Source organism: Scomber japonicus, chromosome 2 (genome assembly GCF_027409825.1).
Source record: "Scomber japonicus isolate fScoJap1 chromosome 2, fScoJap1.pri, whole genome shotgun sequence".
Taxonomy (NCBI): domain Eukaryota; kingdom Metazoa; phylum Chordata; class Actinopteri; order Scombriformes; family Scombridae; genus Scomber; species Scomber japonicus.
In genome coordinates this window covers 22,804,646-22,827,060 of record NC_070579.1, presented here as the reverse complement: position 1 = coordinate 22,827,060, position 22,415 = coordinate 22,804,646, and the positions used below count along the sequence as shown (strand labels likewise).

General features: G+C 37.8%; 7 protein-coding genes across 8 annotated transcripts in view; 3 read left to right on the top strand and 4 right to left on the bottom strand.

Moving 5' to 3' along the window:
• Positions 1–1,975, top strand: part of LOC128368951 (RNA binding protein fox-1 homolog 2-like) — a 33,158-nt gene extending 31,183 nt beyond the window's left edge. For both annotated transcript variants that reach the window (XM_053329893.1, XM_053329885.1), the window contains exon 13: positions 693–1,975. In XM_053329893.1, the coding sequence (XP_053185868.1) occupies positions 693–737 (45 nt within the window). In that variant the 3' untranslated portion in view covers positions 738–1,975. The remainder of the gene's footprint in view (positions 1–692) is intronic.
• A 2,820-nt stretch (positions 1,976–4,795) lies between these two features.
• LOC128369057 (retinal cone rhodopsin-sensitive cGMP 3',5'-cyclic phosphodiesterase subunit gamma-like) lies at positions 4,796–5,113 on the bottom strand. Its single transcript, XM_053330018.1, has 2 exons — positions 5,004–5,113; positions 4,796–4,913 (listed from the first exon to the last, which is right to left on the bottom strand). The coding sequence occupies exons 1-2, from the start codon at positions 5,111–5,113 to the stop codon at positions 4,796–4,798; spliced, it is 228 nt and encodes a 75-aa protein (XP_053185993.1).
• Positions 5,114–9,321: 4,208 nt separating this feature from the next.
• Positions 9,322–9,646, top strand: LOC128369093 (retinal cone rhodopsin-sensitive cGMP 3',5'-cyclic phosphodiesterase subunit gamma-like). Its single transcript, XM_053330062.1, has 2 exons — positions 9,322–9,425; positions 9,529–9,646. The coding sequence occupies exons 1-2, from the start codon at positions 9,322–9,324 to the stop codon at positions 9,644–9,646; spliced, it is 222 nt and encodes a 73-aa protein (XP_053186037.1).
• Positions 9,647–12,859: 3,213 nt separating this feature from the next.
• Positions 12,860–13,184, bottom strand: LOC128369086 (retinal cone rhodopsin-sensitive cGMP 3',5'-cyclic phosphodiesterase subunit gamma-like). Its single transcript, XM_053330053.1, has 2 exons — positions 13,081–13,184; positions 12,860–12,977 (listed from the first exon to the last, which is right to left on the bottom strand). Exons 1-2 carry the CDS (start codon positions 13,182–13,184, stop codon positions 12,860–12,862), a joined length of 222 nt encoding a protein of 73 aa, XP_053186028.1.
• A 2,738-nt stretch (positions 13,185–15,922) lies between these two features.
• Positions 15,923–16,247, bottom strand: LOC128369076 (retinal cone rhodopsin-sensitive cGMP 3',5'-cyclic phosphodiesterase subunit gamma-like). The gene is made up of 2 exons (XM_053330041.1): positions 16,144–16,247; positions 15,923–16,040 (listed from the first exon to the last, which is right to left on the bottom strand). Exons 1-2 carry the CDS (start codon positions 16,245–16,247, stop codon positions 15,923–15,925), a joined length of 222 nt encoding a protein of 73 aa, XP_053186016.1.
• A 2,676-nt stretch (positions 16,248–18,923) lies between these two features.
• LOC128369066 (retinal cone rhodopsin-sensitive cGMP 3',5'-cyclic phosphodiesterase subunit gamma-like) lies at positions 18,924–19,248 on the bottom strand. The gene is made up of 2 exons (XM_053330030.1): positions 19,145–19,248; positions 18,924–19,041 (listed from the first exon to the last, which is right to left on the bottom strand). The coding sequence occupies exons 1-2, from the start codon at positions 19,246–19,248 to the stop codon at positions 18,924–18,926; spliced, it is 222 nt and encodes a 73-aa protein (XP_053186005.1).
• Positions 19,249–21,347: 2,099 nt separating this feature from the next.
• Positions 21,348–21,672, top strand: LOC128369104 (retinal cone rhodopsin-sensitive cGMP 3',5'-cyclic phosphodiesterase subunit gamma-like). Its single transcript, XM_053330073.1, has 2 exons — positions 21,348–21,451; positions 21,555–21,672. Exons 1-2 carry the CDS (start codon positions 21,348–21,350, stop codon positions 21,670–21,672), a joined length of 222 nt encoding a protein of 73 aa, XP_053186048.1.
• Positions 21,673–22,415: the final 743 nt, after the last annotated feature.

Sequence of the window (22,415 nt, the reverse complement as noted above, 5' to 3'; positions counted from 1 at the left end):
GGTTTGATCATTTCTGTCAAGCTTTATTTTCAGTTTTTACAGAACTATTTCTGTCAACACTATGAGTGCCTTGCACGAGAGGCTAAGTGTGGTTAGGGTTAGGGTTATTCCACACACAAACAATTTTTGTGTCTTGCTCCTCTTTGTCACAGCTGACTTTTACCCCAATATAGAGTTTGGCTGTTTTGGAACATTTACAAAGACTTCAAATGTGCCCTCAGATGTGGTTGGACAGGACATCATACAAATAAATGTTTTTGAGCATACAGCTCTACAGCACCAGGACCAAAATTGGATTACCACCCAGGTGACCAAAGCCATGGAATAAGAACCCTTTACTGTTTTTCACTGTATTAATATGTACCATTAAACAGAATATCGACTGACATGATAAGGACCTTAAAGTGGGTCTTGAAGAGGCCCCTTGTGTAAAAATCTAGTTATATGTTCAATCAGATTATGAAATAGCATATCTTAGGTCAGGTTGAAAAACTGCATATTGCAAAGAGTGGGAGGAATTGGGTGTAGATTTTTGTCTCGGGCCCTTTTGCTTGTTAAGTTCATTGTTGGTTTTGGTCTTTTCATGAGATTTGTTGACACCAAGTAAAATGGTCTTATCTTTTATCAATAAAATCACCATTGATGTAGTGACAGATTTTTTTTGCTAAATTTTTGTCGTTGTTGTTTCACAGGCCACGCTGTACAGGGGAGGCTACAGTAGATTTGCCCCCTACTAAAGACACTACATTTCCCAGGAGCTCCTCTCTTCCATTGAATTACTCTGAAAGAGCTCCCTCTGTTGTCGTGGAGGTGGACTACACCCAGTTTTAAAGCGTGGAGTCAACCACAACAAAGATATTTCAGATCCCATCCCAGAGCAGTCCCACATTTTCTTATATATGCTACTACAGAAATAGAGGAATGCTGTATTAAAGACTGACGGATGGCCTTTACATAAAAAAAAAGAAAAAAGAAAAAAAAGACTTAAAATGGCCTCCCTCCCTTATTGCACGGCTGTATTATAGTCCCCCTTCTTATTCCCTCAGCACTCAGCAGCACAAGACTCGGGATGGAGCCCAGATGTTCTTCCAAAGGCTGTATGTGGGTAACTGACATTTTAAACAGCTGTCAGCCATGTATGAGAAGGTGCTGAGCGCGGTGTATCTGCACACACTCAACATTTAAGGAAAGAGAGAGCGAGAGAGAGGCAGAGAGAGAGAGAGAGAGGGAAACAAGCAATCAAGGTGTCCACAAAAAACGTTGGAGTGGTAGGAAGCAAGAAAGTGCATCAAAACTGCACCGGAAAACATTTTGAGTCACTAAAATGATAAAACGCCCACTGATGGTTTTTATAATTCCTCCTTTATGTGGGTGGATAGTAATGAGAGGATTGCCATTCTTGCCGTGTTCTGGTTGAGGGAGACTGATCATGGCAGCTTGAAGGGATGATGATGTGACGGTTTATCACACTACAGAAATCACGTCCGAAAGCTGAAGGAGGGAGGGTTATTAGAGCTGTTCCTTACCTCAAGTTTTCTTAGTATGTGGAAATGGTGAACCTTTAAACTTAAAATTGTTATGATATGCAAAGAAATTAGTTTAGAGAAAAAAGTTACCAAATTATTATTATTATTATTATTATTATTATTATTATTATTACTGTAATTATTCTTATTGATATCATTATTTTGTTTGACTCAGCTACACAGCAGTCACTGCTGTTATGGGACATGTAGTTTCCCCAATGAACCTTGGGGTTAAAATCCGAAAATGAGCATCTATTTAAGAAATATTCCACCTTTCTGACTATATGACACAACTATAGTCTCACATCATCCTTCTCACGCACAGGATTTCACTACACTGTGTGCAACCACCAATACACACTACTACAAAAAGTGCAAACACTACACTAAAAACATTTTCTCCTAAAGTTGATTCTTAGCTTTCGAGCCAAACAAAATCATCTGATCTTCACCCCCCCCCCCCCCCCCCACTACCCTGGGGTTCAAGTATTCGTTGATCCTTTAATTTTAGAGATTTATTATTTGGATTTTCCCCTCATGCTCCATCTTTTATAGAGCAAGTCCAATATTGAATGAGTCTTCCTTGAAAATACTTAAGATGGTAATTGTGTTCGTGAGGCTGCCAGCAGCTTTCACTGAGCAAGAGAGATTCTGTCGTCGAGTTCATAGAAAATATTTAAATGCAAAACAACTTACTATTGTGCATATTTCTATACCGTTGTATTCTATATTTCCAAATGTGGCTTTTTTTGGCTTTTGTTTTTGTTCCAAAGATTTGTAGAAAGCACATTTTTCTGCCGTATGTATAAATATATTATCTTTGTTATTGTTATTATCATAATCCTTGATAGTCCTATTGCTGTTTTTATTTGACTTTCTTTCAATTTTTTATATCTCTAAGTGTTCTTTCTCCAATAAGGTGCAAGTTGAATTTCAAGCTTGGTTTTTGTTTTTGTTTTTGTTCTTTTGGGGGTTTTTTTTGCTTTGGAGTAAAATTCTTGAGCAGAGAACATACCTAAGCAGTTATACCGAAGGGGAAGACTAAAGGTATGCATGTAACACTACCAAACTTTTGTCCTCTCAGTTTAATATTCAATCAGTCCCAGTTGTTGCTTTAATTGTTTTTGGTTGATTATAGACTCTGCTAGCATGACATTAATTATATTTCAAAGTATCTTTATAGTTGAATTTTTTTTTCTTCTTTCTTTTCACGTCCATATTTTTCAGATACGTTTGGAACGAATGAAACATTAGCCTGTAGCACTTTGGTTAAAACAAGCTGCATTCTTGTTCCTTCTTTTTTTTCAGTTTATTTTTGGTTCAATCATCTTTTGAACAGAGACTCCTTTCATTTCAGTGGTGAAATCTGTCCGCTTGGCCAGCATGGTCGCTTCAGGTTTGTTTGATGAAGATATCCAGTAAAATGTCTGAAAGTGTTATATCACTATTACATACGCAGGTTAATATTCCAATATGGTGAAAAACAAAATGTCATTGTGGGATATGATCTAAGTTGTTTGTAAAATGGGGCAGTTAAGTTTATATGATCTTTTTTTTTATCCATTAACTAATTTCATGGCTACACAGGTCAAAGAGATGTTTTTGTTTCTTTTTTTTTAATGTGCTGCTGTAGGATTTTCTTAAGGTTATGACATTTGACATTTCTATTTCAGAATATCTCCATATTACTATCGAATGTGCTCTGGACAGTATGAAAAAAAGAAAAGAAAAGAAAACTAGCCAAAGATGCTAACAGTCCCCAGCACGTTCTAATTCCCAACTTAAGAAGTGCTACGCAAAAATACACAAAGATGGACTTACGGAGCCACTGAAGGCATGGACAAACCAGCATGAGCGATACTTGTCAAGTGATAAAAAAAAAAAATAGTTTGCATGAATCTTGTGTCTTTCATATTTGACTCCTGAGCAGCAGATCCCAGTTGCGTTCTTCTTTACCACTAAACTCCATGGAGATTGACAGGCAGCTAGCAGTTTGAAGCTAGTTCAACACAATGAAGAGCACAGTGCTTTTTGGCAAAAAGGCCTGCTGACAAACAAAATGGCTGCTGCGCAAGCAACATGCGGCTGCATCATTTTCCTGTCATGGTTTTCTTGCCACTGTATAATAGTGAACTATGCGGCCATTCTTCATAGTTGCTATTGTTTCTCAATGACTGGTCCTCTCCCTCTGTCATGTCTGTATCCCCTTGACTGCCATTAAGGGGTTATTTTGTTTTTTTTTTTGTTTTTTGTTTTTTTTTTGTTATTGAATGTCCATATAAAATGTTTTATATAAAAATGTTTTGTTGTGATCAAGCTTTCAGGTGTTTTTTCTCGTGGCATTGTGTTCATGACATCAATTTAGTCAGTCACATATCTTAAAATCTGCATTAACTGACTTTTTGGGTATCTTGGGGCAGCAGAACACCTCTCACATTTTAAAGTTGATAAGACCAATATTCAATCTCTTTGTAGATACATTTTGGTTTCCACTCATTGCTGAGGGAAAAACAAAACCATGAGCTGAAAGATGTCACTTCTTGCAGCACTTTTGATATTATACAATTTTATCCATTGTTAACACAAACATGCTGGTTAAAGCAGCTTTAATGGTGCATATGAATCTGTTATTGGCTTTCTCACCTTCAGTTATACACTTCTGTAAAACAAGTAAAATTACACCAGATTTACTTGGGGAAAATATTTATTAACAGTTCTACACAACTGTAACTCTCAATGCTAATGGTAATGTGCACAAATTGACATTCATAGTTCATTTAAAAATAAAATAAAAATAATATATATATATATATCTTTCATAAACAGCTGTACAATCATTTAGAGGGAATAGCTCCAAAGAGGCAGGTAGGATCATGATGTGGAAAATCGAAAAGAGGAGCACATTTTGGTGATGATAAACTAAAAACAGTTTCTGGTCAAACCCGCTTACATCAGATCTAGTCTGTTGTCTCATAAGTGCAAAGTATGGGGGAGGAAGGGTAAAATAGGAGAGTGATGCATGGGCATCTCAATGAAGCATATATGAATGTATAATTATTTCATAAAGCTTTTTATTAATTTTTTGTAATGGATCAACTTTTGGTGTCAACTGTTGTACAATATTTCCCAAAATCCATGTGACCCTAACACGACAACATACACCAGTTCAGGTATTTTGGGATTAGGGAGAAGAGTAGGGATTGAGGGTGGCAGGGGGAGGATTAGGGAAAATCAGTGCAGGGAGATTGAGGTGCAGACACCAGGGGTTTCTACACAATTCCGTATTTTGCCAGGTCGCTGAGCTCCATGTCACCAAAAGCTTCCCATGGGCACACCACTGTGATGTCTGTGCCAAGGCCCTCCATGCCGGGGATATCATCTCCGAATCTGAAAAAGAAACAAAAGAATCTTAATTAACCAGGAATCTAATACTTGATTTTTTAAAAATGTAATATTGGACTTCAAAACCCATCTTACCCCTTCTGGCCTGGTTTTGGGGCCTTGCTCTTGAAGGTGCGGGCAGCCCTCTGCTTGAACTTGGGTGGTGCCTTCTTGTCGGCGGGTGTTGCAACGGCTGCGTCTGCCATTATTTACTGAGAGAAAAAAGATTAAGACAATAAGTTAGTCTTGATCTGTAAGACCATTCCTCCTCATCTTCCTCCTCAAATCCCCCAGCCCCCCTCCCCCCGGGTGATAAACCCTCCTAGATTAGGTCAAATTATAGACTAAAGCTGCCATACTGCTCCTTATAACCCTGTTACACAAACAGCTTAGTTTATTTTTGAACCTTGGCTTTATAGATTACTCTTGGCCGAGTTAGACCATCTTGAGACCAAGATATTACGAAGGTCACCTAATTCCATAGTTAGTCTGAAGTTAACACATATATGTTGCCAAAAATAAACCCTAAATCTAAGGAGATTTTTTGTAAACAACTGCTTTAATTCGACCTTTCTGACCTCTGCTGTCTTGTCTTAGAGGAAAGATCAGCCGCCTTCTGGACTTAACCAGAAATGTAACATGACTGCACGCATTGCTACTTATATCCACAAACACACTGTGTCATTTTGTGGAAATTGGCATGAAGTCTCAATTAGTTTTCATACTTCACATAGTTACTGGATTATTTATACTTCCTGATTTAGTTACTGTATGTCCCTGCTTTCAACAAATGGTTGCAGTTATTAAAGGACAGATTCACAGTTTTAAAACTGTAGTCAGGTGCCCATATGAACACAAAACAACTTCTGCCTAATGTGCTTACAATGTGGGCGAAGACAAAATACACAGTCCTGTCTGAAGTTGATATGAGGCAGACATAGTTCTAATCACGTGGATATCTTGTATTCTTTGCAGAAGGAAATTAAAAAGACAGTTGTGGTGGATTGTAACTTTAAAAAACATTTAAACCGTCATTTAACCTGGATGTTCTCTGTAGATCTAAATCTCTCTTTCTCAAAGGAGTCTTGACCAAATGGTATTATGTGAATCAACATGGTACTAACATTTAGAGTTTATACATAATGTACTGAATGTAATGTAAATTATAGTAATATTTAGAGATGTGTTGTATCCTTCTTGACAGGATGACAGTCCCTGTTTTATTATCTTGATTTCTTTTCTTTTTTTATATCTTGTTTGCCTGTTTTTATTTATTTATTTTACCATTTCCTACTTAACACGTGACTGTTACAAGCCAAATTTCCCAAATTTTACAAGTCTAAAAAGTCTAAAAGTGAACTAAACTGAATAAAATCCTAGAGGATGTTTAAACATGCATGATCAAACAAAGACCATTCCTCCAATTCAAAGGTTGCATTAAATTAAATGAAACAGTTTGTTAAATCAGGGGTTTTAAGCACTTATATATACTTTTGCGATATTTGTATTTACAAAGTCCTTTTAGAGTAAGTTAAAGACACTGATGAGATAATGTGTTAAAACAAGAATGCAAAGAGAAAAAGAAGAGAGATAATAAGGGATTTTTTAGGAGCTGATTTAGCCTCTGACATTTCTCTGAGGTAATTTCAAGGTAAAAGAGACACACTTTGCATCAAAGTATTAAAAACACAGCATTAAAACCACAGCAAAAACACATACATGACATTTGAATCCCACAGTATCCCAGCACCTTTCTTTAATCTAATTCAAACTGTTCCCTTAATCCTTAATGTGCAATTGGCAGTTAGCCAAAGCTTTCAGTTGAGTAAAGATCAGAGTTTGATCTTACCTGTTTCTGCAGTTGCTCAGGTGGCTTCTTGCTGAAGTCTCTCTGGTCAGTTTGTGTCTTTCTGGGGTTTGTCTTGGTGCCTTCTTATATACTCCCCCTACCCACTAATCCCCCCCTACTAAACATATTTTTCCATAGCTTTCTATCCTCTCTGACGCCCAGTCCCCTAATTGGCTTCTGTGCTCAGTTAGATTAGCAGGGTCTCAAGAGGTGTTGGGCCATGTGAATTTGCAGCCTTACATAATGCAGCATCTTTGAGAAAAACACAATTGGATTTACTAAACAACATGATCTGTTTCAGGACACGAGTACATATCAGAATATATGAACATACCTGTCTGAAAAGGTGCATTTTTGAAATAAAAAATAATAATTTATTATTACCCCCACACAGAAATAGTGGATCATGAAAGTTCATTCTTGAGCTTGAAAACAATAATTTGATGAAATTTGTTTTAGCTCAAGCTCGTCTTACAAGACTTTCAGCCACTTTGCACAGTCATCAGTTAATAAAGAAATTAAAGCTCTGGGGAAAGCTAAAAAATGGACTTAAATTTCTCTAAAATTCTTTTTAAGATTTTTTCTGTCAAATACTGACGATTTGGAGACAATTTGGACAATTTGGAGACAAATAGTGCTATAACACTATTTGTGTTATAGCACTCAGTAAAGTTTATCTTGTGATTTATCACTCCCTGATATTATAATAATTGTTGAACTAAGTTGGAAGTTGCTGTATCAGTGTCCCTTGTTGACCTCAGTCTGTGCAACGAGAGGAGGGATTAAAAGCTGAATGGTTAAATGATCTTTATTCGTCACTAAGCGATGAATCACCTGTATGGAGCTCAGCTCGTGTCTCTTACATCACATGCTCCAGATCATCCTGCAGACTCCTGTACATCACCTGTTGTTGTTTACCAATGACTTATCGGCTTTCAAGTCAATGTTTGAATACAGGACATGAGATGTGTGTACACTGAAGCCAGACGAATTCTGCAATAAGGGCTTTATCATCCTCAATAAAATCTGTGAGACTTTATGCATTTTTAGGAAATTGAGAGTCTCTAAAGAGATAAAATATAACACATATATATATATATATATAAAGTCATACACTGTATGTATAAACTATATTGCTTATTGTTGTGCAAATGTGCAACTTTGTTGCCTATCTATCTACGTACTTGTTTATGTATTTGTTGGGCAAATGTGCAATTCTGTTATTTATATTTTATTATTGTTGTGAAAATGTGCAACTTTACTTTTTTTGTTTTTTTGTTGTTCTGACTTTTCTTTCTTACTGTGTCTTGGAGTCCAAGACAAATTTTCCTTCGGGGACAAAGTCTATCTATCTATGGTAAATGGACTGTACTTATATAGCACCTTTCTAGTCTTTGCAGCCACTCAAAGTGTGTTACATTACATCTCATTCAGCCATTCACAAACATTCATACACTGATAGCAGGGGCTACCACGCAGGGTGCTGCTCATCAGGGGGAATTTAACCATTCATTCTCATTCATACACCGTTGGCGCAGCAACAGGAGCAATTTGGGGTTCAGTGTCTTGCCCAAGGACACATCGACATGTGGACTGGAGGAGCCGGGAATCAAACCACCAATCTTCCAATTGGAAAACGGCCGCTCTACCTCCTGAGCCACTCCTGATAGTCAGTCAGTCAGTCAGTCTGTCTGTCTGTCTGTCTGTCTGTCTGTCTGTCTGTCTGTCTGTCTGTCTTTATTTTATCAAAATATATATTTTTACATTTTAGAGGAGTGTGTGTGCGTAAAATACTGATGGATGTGGTGCACAGTGACAGATAGACAATGAATGCATTTTGGCAGCATCAACTTTTCAGTGATGCTAAAAACAGTCAGTTTTCCCCCAAAACTTAAAAAGTCATGTTGTCAAACAGATGTAACTTGAAATACACCTTCTATTTATGTCTTGTTCCCTTTGGTTCATCTATTTGTGGCTGAGCTGGTACAGAAGAGGACTGAGCAGAGTTGGCACTTGAAATTATGACAGAATGAGCATCTGATGGGATTAGCCAGGCGACTTTAAAAGGGGACAGTCGGACAGAGGAACACCACAAGAGAAACCTCCAAGCTCATCAGACACTTCGAATCCTCAACAGAAGGTGAGATGAAACTGCACTTTTCTCTTCAGCTAAGGATCCACAGCTCTTATAAGATGTAGTACTTCAGATTCTTCTGGCCCGCAACAGCTTTCTTAAAGAAAGGAAAGACAGAGTAGCTTAAAGGACTTTATTCTCATTTTTCATGTTTTTTGTTGGATGTCAACTAATGGATTTTAATGAACTCTGAGGACATTTGAAAAATGGCTGTATACTTTTTAATTCAGTGTATAATTTAAGGACTGGACTGGTCGTTGACATGTTTGCTGATTTGCTGAAATAACTGCAATTCAAAGTGCTTCATATAACTCATAAAAGTTCAATAAAATTGCAGGATGGAGTAGTTGCAAACAGAAATGTTTAAAGTCTAACTTTAAAATGTATTAATTTATTTTTTCCCTCTTTTTCTTTTCAGGTAACAAAACAAAATGGCAGACGTAGCAACTCCCGCTGACAAGAAGGCTCCTCCCAAATTCAAGCAGAGGGCCATGCGCACCTTCAAGAGCAAAGCCCCTAAACCAGGCCAGAAGGGGTAAGATGGAGTTAAGATAAAGAAGTCTTTTCTTTATCTGAAAAGATGTTTCCTTGTCTCTCTCAGTTTGAACTCATCAGAGCTTTGTGTCTCATCCATTCAGATTTGGAGATGACATCCCCGGCATGGAGGGTCTTGGCACTGACATCACAGTGATCTGCCCATGGGAAGCCTTCGGGGACATGGAGCTCAGCGACCTGGCGAAATATGGAATTGTTTAGACCTCTTTCCTCTGCCTTTACCCCCTCCTGCCATTATTGTCCCTCATGTCTTCCTACTGTTGATAAAGCAGCAGAAAATCTGCAACTTCTATACTCTAGAGTGGAGGCAGCCTTTGATGACTTAGAGGTCTGACCTGGAAAATAAAATCCAGAGCTTATGTCTTGTCTCATGCACTTTATTTGCCGCTGCCTCCAGCAGAAAAACACAAATGGAGTATATATTTTTTAAGTATGTGAGAGGGTTTGATATCTGTTATTGTGATATCCTGGAGCTGCTCTACTCTTCTCCTGTCCCCTCCTTTTGTCCTCAGAGCTGTTGATTCAGCATGCACAGGTGTCTATTTTGTGTAATTAGCCAATCAAGTTCTATTTTTATGTTAAAGTCTAAATGCACCATCTATGTTGTCAGTAGAAAGATACAATTCTATAAAGACAATAAATGTTATATTTTCCACAGAACTTTATGTCTTTGAGTCCTTCATCTTACTAACACTTCACTGATTAAATAATTTTAGGATTTAACACTCAGGCAGGATTTTTTTTAACTACATAGATCTTTGGCCTTTTGTGCCTGGCTTCATCCTATACACATAATATATTGTGTGCATAATAATGCACTTAAGTAAAAAAGTAAAAAACATTGTTATTCATGTACACACTTAAGGACAGAGAATAAGAGAACATAGGGGGCAGAGTACCGCTGCCATGGAAACCAAACTTGCTCATTCACAGAAAATAGTCTCCTTTCTTCTCATGTAAAGAGAAAGGTTTATACAGAAAAGATATTTTTAAGTCTTACTATCACCAAAAACACAACAGCAAACTCATATCAGGCTGAGCTCCAATTAGCGTCAAGTTATCAGCTGTCTAGTATTTTGATTTTTAAAGGAGAAAGACAACTTATTAAGAGATAATCTGTCCGAAAACACCAAATTATTTTCAAATGTTATAATGGTAATAAGGTTTTCAGTTATTGAGTGTTAACATAAGTAGCTCTTCATTATCAGGGACCTGAAGACAAGTCGTGGGGTGATGGTAGAGCACAGAGGAGGAAAAAAGAAGAAAGATTAGTACAAGGCTGTGCTTGATGATAAAAGAAGAAATTCAAAAGAAATTCTAAAAAGTGGGTCTTTGTTAGTATGTTTTTCATGTCTGCCCTCTACATTTGGTACATGATATTGCCATGACGCTCAGTCACTGAAATGTCTGACGTCAACAGGTTTCTTATCTTACTGAAAAACAATAAGAAAACATACTTGTTACGGCCTCATATGCCTAGATCACATTCTGTCTTGGTTACCTCTAGGGAAATACCACACATACCAGCAACACTATACATGCTGATTCCTCTCTGTCGCTGGGCATCATCACCATTGTACTACCATGTATGCTGCTTAATGATCCGGACTCGTATTAAAGGTGCATTAAGGAAGAACTCCTGATTCGCCTCATCATTGTATCCTCAAGATCATCACAGAAACATCCACTCTCAGTCTTTCCATGGACAAACCTTTGTGATGTGTAGACCAAGGTATCATCTACAAACCTGATTGTCTGCTTTAACACTGATCTCATCAATAGCAGGTGACTCTATCTGAATATACCAGTTAACACCAGTAAAATACAGAGAGAGGTTGGATCTGCATATGATTATGGGTATGTAAATGGCTCTCCACACTAAGAATGATAAATATAAATGTAAAGATAGTGATGTGAGCATCAACACCATGAACTATTACGTCCTATAAACAACGATGTCAAGCATGCGCTGAATCGACTGACAGCAGCACATGTTGAGGCATGATGCACAAACGCACACAGATAAGCAGCCTTTATTTGGCTGTGGCAGAGACACACAGTATGAGCACAGATCTGAAGCCTAAAAGATTCACTAACTTTATTATTTTTCCACTGGATGAAACAAAGGATGGTGCTTTGTTGGACTTGGGGACTGATCAAGAGTCCTGGGACAGTGCATTTGGTGAGACGTGCAGCTCACAGTGACAGCTCTAATGAATAGTTTTTGGGACTTGAGTGAGCATACAGCTACACTGTATTAGATATATAAAGTTACTGTGTTCTTTTAAAAGCCTTAATTGAAACTCAGACTAACCCGAATCCAGTCTTAGTTAATATACCAGTCCAGTTCAGTTAAGCAAATCATTACCGGGCCATTAACCATCAACCCGACACACTGTTTCAGGTGTAATGTGCTTTGATTGTGATTCAAATAAAAATAAATTGAAAAAGTTACGTGTTTATAGATAAATAGCTACTGATGCATTCAAATAAACCAGCCTTTCCCCCGCATGACATCTCCCAAAATAGAATGCGACTTATATAGAGGTTTTTACAGTAAGTTGCCTGAATGTTTCTCTTCTTCCCCTTTTATAAATGTATGAACACCAAATGAATGTCATACATGTTTATTTTAGTTCACTGATTTAAAATCAGAAAGTACTGAACATTCATAGATCTTAGTGAAGTATCATAATATGATACATCTTTATAGTGGAGACACAGGCTTTTTCTTGACTGAGTGTTAAATATTAAAATCATTTAATTGTCAGTGTAGTTTTCTTCGTTAATAAGAAAAAGGACTCAAAGACATAAAGTTCTGTGGAAAATATAACATTTATTGTCTTCATGGAATTCTTTCTTTCTATTGACAAAATAGATTGAAGTGCATCATAGACTTTCACATAAAAAATACATTTGATTTGCTATTTACACAAAATAGACATCTGTGCATGCTGAATCAACAGCTCTGAGGACAAAAGGAGGGGACAGGAGAAGAGTAGAGCAGCTCCAGGATATCACAATAACAGATATCAAACCCTCTCAAATAATTACAAAATATATACTCCATTGAATTTCTTTTTTCCGCTGCGGAAAGTACAAACTCAGGTCCAGAGCTGCTACCACTACCCCATGAGAGAAGCAAGAACTGCAAAGGACAGTTTCAAAAGGAAAAAGAGATGGAAAGGGTGAAGAGTAGAAAAGGAAGAGGGAGGATGGTGGAAAGGCATGGGCAAATAAAGTGTGTGACAAGAAAGAACCTCTTGATTTTGTTTGTTCAGCTCAGACCTCTAAGTCATCAAAGGCTGCCTCCTCTCTAGAGTATAGAAGTTGCAGATTTTCTGCTGCTTTATCAACAGTAGGAACACATGAGGGACAATAATGGCAGGAGGGGTAAAGGCAGAGGGAAGAGGACTAAACAATTCCATATTTCGCCAGGTCGCTGAGCTCCATGTCCCCGAAGGCTTCCCATGGGCAGATCACTGTGATGTCAGTGCCAAGACCCTCCATGCCGGGGATGTCATCTCCGAATCTGAATGGATGAGACACAAAGCTCTGATGAGTTCAAACTGAGAGAGACAAGGAAACATCTTTTCAGATAAAGAAAAGACTTCTTTATCTTAAATCCATCTTACCCCTTCTGGCCTGGTTTAGGGGCTTTGCTCTTGAAGGTGCGCATGGCCCTCTGCTTGAATTTGGGAGGAGCCTTCTTGTCAGCGGGAGTTGCTACGTCTGCCATTTTGTTTTGTTACCTGAAAAGAAAAAGAGGGGAGAAAAAAGAAATGAGTTCCCTGCGACTCTCAGGTGTCTTAAACTTAGGCTTTAAACTTTTCTGATTCAGAAAACTAAACATGTTACTCTATCTGAACATGAAGAATCTGAAGCTCTACATCATGAAAGCAGTAAAAACCATGGATCCTTAGCTGAATAGAAAAATGCAGTTTCATCTCACCTTCTGTTGAGGTTTCGACGTGTCTGATGAGCTTGGAGGTTTCTCTCTTGTGGCGTTCCTCTCGCTGTCCGGCGGTCCCTTTTTAAGTCGTCTGGCTAATCCCATCAGATGTTCATTCGGTCATTCTTTCTGTGCCAAGCCTGCTTAGTTCTTTTCTGTACCAGCTCAGACACAAATAAACGAATTAACTGAGAACAAGATATAAATACAGGGTGGATTTCAAGTTAGATGTGAGAATAAACAGGTCTGGGGGAATGTTTAGTGACACGAATTATCTTGACTATAAAGTTGATGCCAAAAGAAATCTGACATCCATTGTCCATCTGTCACATCACATACATCAGTATTTTAACCTCACACCTCTCTGAACTGTAAAAATGGTCAATTCAACACTTCATGAAACAATGGAACAAGATATATGAATCCACATTACAAAAAGACCCAAATAATGTAGGGGGAACCATGTCATAGATAAGAAAGATGATGTGGATCAGGAACACAGTGTATCTGACAACAACAGTAAGTCTGAAGTCTGGGTCTGAAGTGTACTCAAAACATCACTCTTGATATCCTTTTAAACTACATCTGCATTGATAGATAAAGCATGCAGACTTTCTTCTGCCTAAAATATTTGCTCTGGATGCGCATATCTACCACACAACTTTTTCAAGTCATGAAACAATGTCAAATAGGTTTCTGGTATGTAGTAACAAATAACGTGGAACAAAAAAGACAATGGCACTCATTCTGCTACATAGACCTATGTGTGATTCGACTTCATTTTTCCATTGGCTGTGGCTCCTCTATAGAAATGTTGTTTCATATTAGTCTCCTTTCTTCACATGTAAAGAGAAAGGTTTGACAGAAAAAATATTTTTGGTTTTAATGTCACCAAAAAGACAACGGCAAACTCATATTAGGCTGAGCTCCAATTAGCATCAAGTTATCAGCTGTCAAGTATTTTAATTTTTAAAGGAGAAAGACAACTTATCAAAAGATAATCTGTTTGAAAAGACCAAATTATTTTCAAATGTTATAATATTGTAAGAGGTACACTTCAAGAAAATCATGACATGTGAACACAAAACCACAGGTTAAAGAAAACACACAATCAAGATATAACAGACAAACAATATAAAGAGGTTTGTAGTTATTGAGTGTTAACATAAGTAGCTCTTCATTATCAGGGACCTGAAGACAAGTCGTGGGGTGATGGGAGAACACAGAGGAGGAAAAAAGAAGAAAGATTAGTACAAGGCTGTGCTTGATGATAAAAGAAGAAATTCAAAAGAAATGCTAAAAAGTGGGTCTTTGGTAGTATGTTTTTCATGTCTGCCCTCCACATTTGGTACATGATATTGCCATGGCACTCAGTCAGTGAAATGTCTGACGTCAATAGGTTTCTTAACTTACTGTAAAACAATAAAAAAAATACTTGGTAGGGCCCCATATACCAAGATCACATTCTGTCTTGGTTACCTCTAGGGAAATACCATACATACCAGCAACACTATACATGCTGATTCCTCTCTGTCGCTGGGCATCATCACCATTGTACCATGTATGCTGCTTGATGATCCGGACTCGTATTAAACGTGCATTAAGAAAGAACTCCTTATTGGCCTCATCATTGTATCCTCAAGATCATCACAGAAACATCCACTCTCAGTCTTTCCATGGACAAACCTTTGTGATGTGTAGACCAAGGTATCATCTACAAACCTGATTGTCTGCTTTAACACTGATCTCATCAATAGCAGGTGACTCTATCTGAATATAAGTTGCCTCAATCAGTTTCTTCTTCCCTTTTTGTAAATGTATGAGCACAAAATGTTGTGTATATTTAGTTCAGTTTTTTCAGTATGTTTATTATTTTAAAATCAGAAAGTACTGAACTCTGACAAACAACGTTTCATTGAAAGAACTTAGTGAAGTATCATAATATGATACATCTTTATAGTGGAGACACAGGCCTTTTCTTGACTGAGTGTTAAATATTAAAATCATTTAATTGTCAGTGTAGTTTTCTTCGTTAATAAGAAAAAGGACTCAAAGACATAAAGTTCTGTGGAAAATATAACATTTATTTTCTTCATGGAATTCTTTCTTTCCACTGTCAAAATAGATTGAAGTGCATCATAGACTTTCACATAAAAAATACATTTGATTTGCTATTTACACAAAATAGACATCTGTGCATGCTGAATCAGCAGCTCTGAGGACAAAAGAAGTGGACAGGAGAAGAGTAGAGCAGCTCTAGGATATCACAGTAACAGATATCAAACCCTCTCACATACTTACAAAATATATACTCCATTTGTCTTTTTCTGCTGGAGGCAACGGCAAATAAAGTGCATGAGACAAGACATAAGCTCTGGATTTTATTTTCCAGGTCAGACCTCTAAGTCATCAAAGGCTGCCTCCACTCTAGAGTATTGAAGTTGCAGATTTTCTGCTGCTTTATCAACAGTAGGAACACATGAGGGACAATAATGGCAGGAGGGGTAAAGGCAGAGGAAAGAGGTCTAAACAATTCCATATTTCGCCAGGTCACTGAGCTCCATGTCCCCGAAGGCTTCCCATGGGCAGATCACTGTGATGTCAGTGCCAAGACCCTCCATGCCGGGGATGTCATCTCCGAATCTGAATGGATGAGACACAAAGCTCTGATGAGTTCAAACTGAGAGAGACAAGGAAACATCTTTTCAGATAAAGAAAAGACTTCTTTATCTTAAATCCATCTTACCCCTTCTGGCCTGGTTTAGGGGCTTTGCTCTTGAAGGTGCGCATGGCCCTCTGCTTGAATTTGGGAGGAGCCTTCTTGTCAGCGGGAGTTGCTACGTCTGCCATTTTGTTTTGTTACCTGAAAAGAAAGAGGGGAAAAAAGAAATTAGTTCCCTGCAACTCTCAGGTGTCTTAAACTTAGGCTTAAACTTTTCTGATTCAAAAAACTAAACATGTTACTCTATCTGAACATGAAGAATCTGAAGCTCTACATCATGAAAGCAGTAAAAACCATGGATCTTTAGCTAAATAGAAAAATGCAGTTTCATCTCACCTTCTGTTGAGGTTTCGACGTGTCTGATGAGCTCGGAGGTTTCTCACTTGTGGCGTTCCTCTCGCTGTTCGACGGTCCCTTTTTAAGTCATCTGGCTAATCCCATCAGATGTTCATTCGGTCATTCGTTCTGTGCCAACCCTGCTCAGTCCTCTTCTGTACCAGCTCAGACACAAATAGACCAGTTAACTGAGAACAAGATATAAATACAGGGTGGATTTCAAGTTAGATGTGAGAATAAACAGGTCTGGGGGAATGTTTAGTGACACGAATTATCTTGACTATAAAGTTGATGCCAAAAGAAATCTGACATCCATTGTCCATCTGTCACATCACATACATCAGTATTTTAACCTCACACCTCTCTGAACTGTAAAAATGGTCAATTCAACACTTCATGAAACAATGGAACAAGATATATGAATCCACATTACAAAAAGACCCAAATAATGTAGGGGGAACCATGTGATAGATAAGAAAGATGATGTGGATCAGGAACACAGTGTATCTGACAACAACAGTAAGTCTGAAGTCTGAGTCTGAAGTAGAGCAGTGTACTCAAAACATCACTCTTGATATCATTTTAAACTAGAGTTTTTGCTCTGGATGTGCATATCTACCACACAACTTTTTCAAGTCATTAAACAATGTCAAATAGGTTTCTGGTATGTAGTAACAAATAACATGTGGAACAAAAAAGACAATGGCACTCATTCTGCTACATAGACCTATGTGTGATTTGACTTTATTTTCCACTGGCTGTGGCTCCTCTATAGAAATGTTGTTTCATATTAGTCTCCTTTCTTCTCATGTAAAGAGAAAGGTTTGACAGAAAAAATATTTTAGGTTTTAATGTCACCAAAAACACAACAGCAAACTCATATTAGGCTGAGCTCCAATTAGCATCAAGTTATCAGCTGTCAAGTATTTTAATTTTTAAAGGAGAAAGACAAGTTATCAAAAGATAATCTGTCTGAAAAGACCAAATTATTTTCAAATGTTATAATATTGTAAGAGGTACAGCCTAAGAAAACTATGACATGTGAACACAAAACCACAGGATAAAGAAAACACACAATCAAGATATAACAGACAAACAATATAAAGAGGTTTGCAGTTATTGAGTGTTAACATAAGTAGCTCTTCATTATCAGGGACCTGAAGACAAGTGGTGGGATGATGGGAGAACACAGAGGAGGAAAAAAGAAGAAAGATTAGTACAAGGCTGTGCTTGATGATAAAAGAAGAAATTCAAAAGAAATGCTAAAAAGTGGGTCTTTGGTAGTATGTTTTTCATGATATTGCCATGGCGCTCAGTCACTGAAATGTCTGACGTCAATAGGTTTCTTATCTTACTGAAAAACAATAAGAAAACATACTTGTTATGGCCCCATATACCTAGATCACATTCTGTCTTGGTTACCTCTAGAGAAATACCACACATACCAGCAACACTATACATGCTGATTCCTCTCTGTCGCTGGGCATCATCACCATTGTACCATGTATGCTGCTTGATGATCCGGACTCGTATTAAACGTGCATTAAGAAAGAACTCCTCATTCGCCTCATCATTGTGTCCTCAAGATCATCACAGAAACATCCACTCTCAGTCTTTTCATGGACAAACCTTTGTGATGTGTAAACCAAAGTATCATCTACAAACCTGATTGTCTGCTTTAACACTGATCTCATCAATAGCAGGTGACTCTATCTGAATGTAAGTTGCCTCAATCAGTTTCTTCTTCCCTTTTTGTAAATGTATGAGCACAAAATGTTGTGTATATTTAGTTCAGTTTTTTCAGTATGTTTATTATTTTAAAATCAGAAAGTACTGAACTCTGACAAACAACGTTTCATTCAAAGAACTTAGTGAAGTATCATAATATGATACATCTTTATAGTGGAGACACAGAATTTTTCTTGACTGAGTGTTAAATATTAAAATCATTTAATTGTCAGTGTAGTTTTCTTCGTTAATAAGAAAAAGGACTCAAAGACATAAAGTTCTGTGGAAAATATAACATTTATTTTCTTCATGGAATTCTTTCTTTCCACTGTCAAAATAGATTGAAGTGCATCATAGACTTTCACATAAAAAATACATTTGATTTGCTATTTACACAAAATAGACATCTGTGCATGCTGAATCAGCAGCTCTGAGGACAAAAGAAGTGGACAGGAGAAGAGTAGAGCAGCTCCAGGATATCACAATAACAGATATCAAACCCTCTCACATACTTACAAAATATATACTCCATTTGTCTTTTTCTGCTGGAGGCAACGGCAAATAAAGTGCATGAGACAAGACATAAGCTCTGGATTTTATTTTCCAGGTCAGACCTTTAAGTCATCAAAGGCTGCCTCCACTCTAGAGTATTGAAGTTGCAGATTTTCTGCTGCTTTATCAACAGTAGGAACACATGAGGGACAATAATGGCAGGAGGGGTAAAGGCAGAGGAAAGAGGTCTAAACAATTCCATATTTCGCCAGGTCACTGAGCTCCATGTCCCCGAAGGCTTCCCATGGGCAGATCACTGTGATGTCAGTGCCAAGACCCTCCATGCCGGGGATGTCATCTCCGAATCTGAATGGATGAGACACAAAGCTCTGATGAGTTCAAACTGAGAGAGACAAGGAAACATCTTTTCAGATAAAGAAAAGACTTCTTTATCTTAAATCCATCTTACCCCTTCTGGCCTGGTTTAGGGGCTTTGCTCTTGAAGGTGCGCATGGCCCTCTGCTTGAATTTGGGAGGAGCCTTCTTGTCAGCGGGAGTTGCTACGTCTGCCATTTTGTTTTGTTACCTGAAAAGAAAAAGAGGGGGGAAAAAAATTAGTTCCCTGCAACTCTCAGGTGTCTTAAACTTAGGCTTAAACTTTTCTGATTCAAAAAACTAAACATGTTACTCTATCTGAACATGAAGAATCTGAAGCTCTACATCATGAAAGCAGTAAAAACCATGGATCTTTAGCTAAAGAGAAAAATGCAGTTTCATCTCACCTTCTGTTGAGGTTTCAATGTGTCTGATGAGCTTGGAGGTTTCTCTCTTGTGGCGTTCCTTTCACTGTCCGATGGCCCCTTTTTAAGTCGTCTGGCTAATCCCATCAGATGCTCATTCGGTCATTCGTTCTGTGCCAACCCTGCTCAGTCCTCTTCTGTACCAGCTCAGACACAAATAGACGAGTTAACTGAGAACAAGATATAAATACAGGGTGGATTTCAAGTTAGATGTGAGAATAAACAGGTCTGGGGGAATGTTTAGTGACACGAATTATCTTGACTATAAAGTTGATGCCAAAAGAAATCTGACATCCATTGTCCATCTGTCACATCACATACATCAGTATTTTAACCTCACACCTCTCTGAACTGTAAAAATGGTCAATTCAACACTTCATGAAACAATGGAACAAGATATATGAATCCACATTACAAAAAGACCCAAATAATGTAGGGGGAACCATGTGATAGATAAGAAAGATGATGTGGATCAGGAACACAGTGTATCTGACAACAACAGTAAGTCTGAAGTCTGAGTCTGAAGTAGAGCAGTGTACTCAAAACATCACTCTTGATATCATTTTAAACTAGAGTTTTTGCTCTGGATGTGCATATCTACCACACAACTTTTTCAAGTCATTAAACAATGTCAAATAGGTATTTGGTATGTGGTAACAAATAATGTGTGGAATAAAAAAGACTGTCACTCATTCTGCTACATAGACCTATGTATAATTTGACTTTATTTTCCATTGGCTGTGGCTCCACTATAAAAAATGTTTCATATTGTGATACCTCACTGAGTTCTGTGACTGAAATATTGCATTTTCAGTAAAGCTGAAAACCTGTTGTCTACATTACCCACAATGCAACTTGACTCGATTCACTCAACTAAAAGTATGGAGTGACTACATACCAAAAATAAAACATGACCACCATGAATTATATTGTTTCATGACCAGTAATTATTTATCATATAAATAAATTATTTCCTGTGAAAAAATAAAATTAGAAGTGTTGAATAAACAGTTTTTACAGATTGTGTGGTTAATCATGCTAATTACCGTCAGTCAATATTCGTTAAACTGTCACTTCTTATACTGACAGACTTATTAACCTTGAATTACCTTGTATTTATATCTTGTTCTCTGTTAACCCATCTATTTGTGGTGGAGCTGGTACAGAAGAGGACTGAGCAGGGTTGGCACAGAACGAATGACCGAATGAGCATCTGATGGGATTAGCCAGATGACTTTAAAAAGGGACAGTCAGGCAGTGAGAGGAACGCCACAAGAGAGAAACCTCCAAACTCATCAGACACATTGAAGCCTCAACAAAAGGTGAGATTAAACTGCACTTTTCTCAGCTCTTTGGCTAGGGATCTGAGCCTTTTACAGCTTTTATAAGATGTAGGATTTCATATTCATCGTGCTCAGACAGAGTAATAGATGTTTCGTTTTTTGAAATGAGACTGAAGATTTTTACTAAGAGGATTTTTGAGTGGTCTGTGCCAGCCTTCCTGCTGATACTGTTCCACTGTCGCTGTTTTAACGATGTCTGAAGGTCCTTTTACTGACTGATTCGGATGAACTCAGAGAAGTTTTGATTTTTGGTTTGACTTTTGTTTGATGGTAGCAGAGGAATCTGTAATGACAAGAGTTTTTTCTGCAAATTTAGTCAACAATTCAAAGTGCTTTACATATGACATAAAAATACACTAAGACAAGATACAAAAAATAAAACAAATCCAACAAGAGCCTTAAAATTGCAGAATAGATGAGTAGTGGCAAACAGAAAAGTTTAAAGTCTAAGTTTAAAAGAGCTGAGAGTTTCAAGGAACTAATGTCTTTTGTTTTTCCCCCTCTTTTTCTTTTCAGGTAACAAAACAAAATGGCAGACGTAGCAACTCCCGCTGACAAGAAGGCTCCTCCCAAATTCAAGCAGAGGGCCATGCGCACCTTCAAGAGCAAAGCCCCTAAACCAGGCCAGAAGGGGTAAGATGGATTTAAGATAAAGAAGTCTTTTCTTTATCTGAAAAGATGTTTCCTTGTCTCTCTCAGTTTGAACTCATCAGAGCTTTGTGTTTCATCCATTCAGATTCGGAGATGACATCCCCGGCATGGAGGGTCTTGGCACTGACATCACAGTGATCTGCCCATGGGAAGCCTTCGGGGACATGGAGCTCAGCGACCTGGCGAAATATGGAATTGTTTAGACCTCTTTCCTCTGCCTTTACCCCTCCTGCCATTATTGTCCCTCATGTGTTCCTACTGTTGATAAAGCAGCAGAAAATCTGCAACTTCTATACTCTAGAGAGGAGGCAGCCTTTGATGACTTAGAGGTCTGACCTGAGCAAACAAAATCAAGAGGTTCTTTCTTGTCACACACTTTATTTGCCCTTGCCATTCCACCATCCTCCCTCGTCCTTTTCTACTCTTCACCCTTTCCATCTCTTTTTCCTTTTGAAACTGTCCTTTGCAGTTCTTGCCTCTCTCATGGGGTAGTGTTAGCAGCTCTGGACCTGAGATTGTACTTTCCGCAGCGGAAAAAAGAAATTCAATGGAGTATATATTTTGTAATTATTTGAGAGGGTTTGATATCTGTTATTGTGATATCCTGGAGCTGCTCTACTCTTCTTCTGTCCCCTCCTTTTGTCCTCAGAGCTGTTGATCCAGCATGCACAGATGTCTATTTTGTGTAAATAGCAAATCAAATGTTATTTTTTATGTGAAAGTCTATGATGCACTTCAATCTATTTTGACAGTGGAAAGAAAGAATTCCATGAAGACAATAAATGTTATATTTTCCACAGAACTTTATGTCTTTGAGTTCTTTTTCTTATTAACACAGAAAAAACAGGTAGGAAAAAGCAACAACAAGTAGGCTACATAGATGTTGTTGGGCATTTTGTGTCTTTCACTGGTCATATTTTCTGGCTTCATCTGATACACATAATAT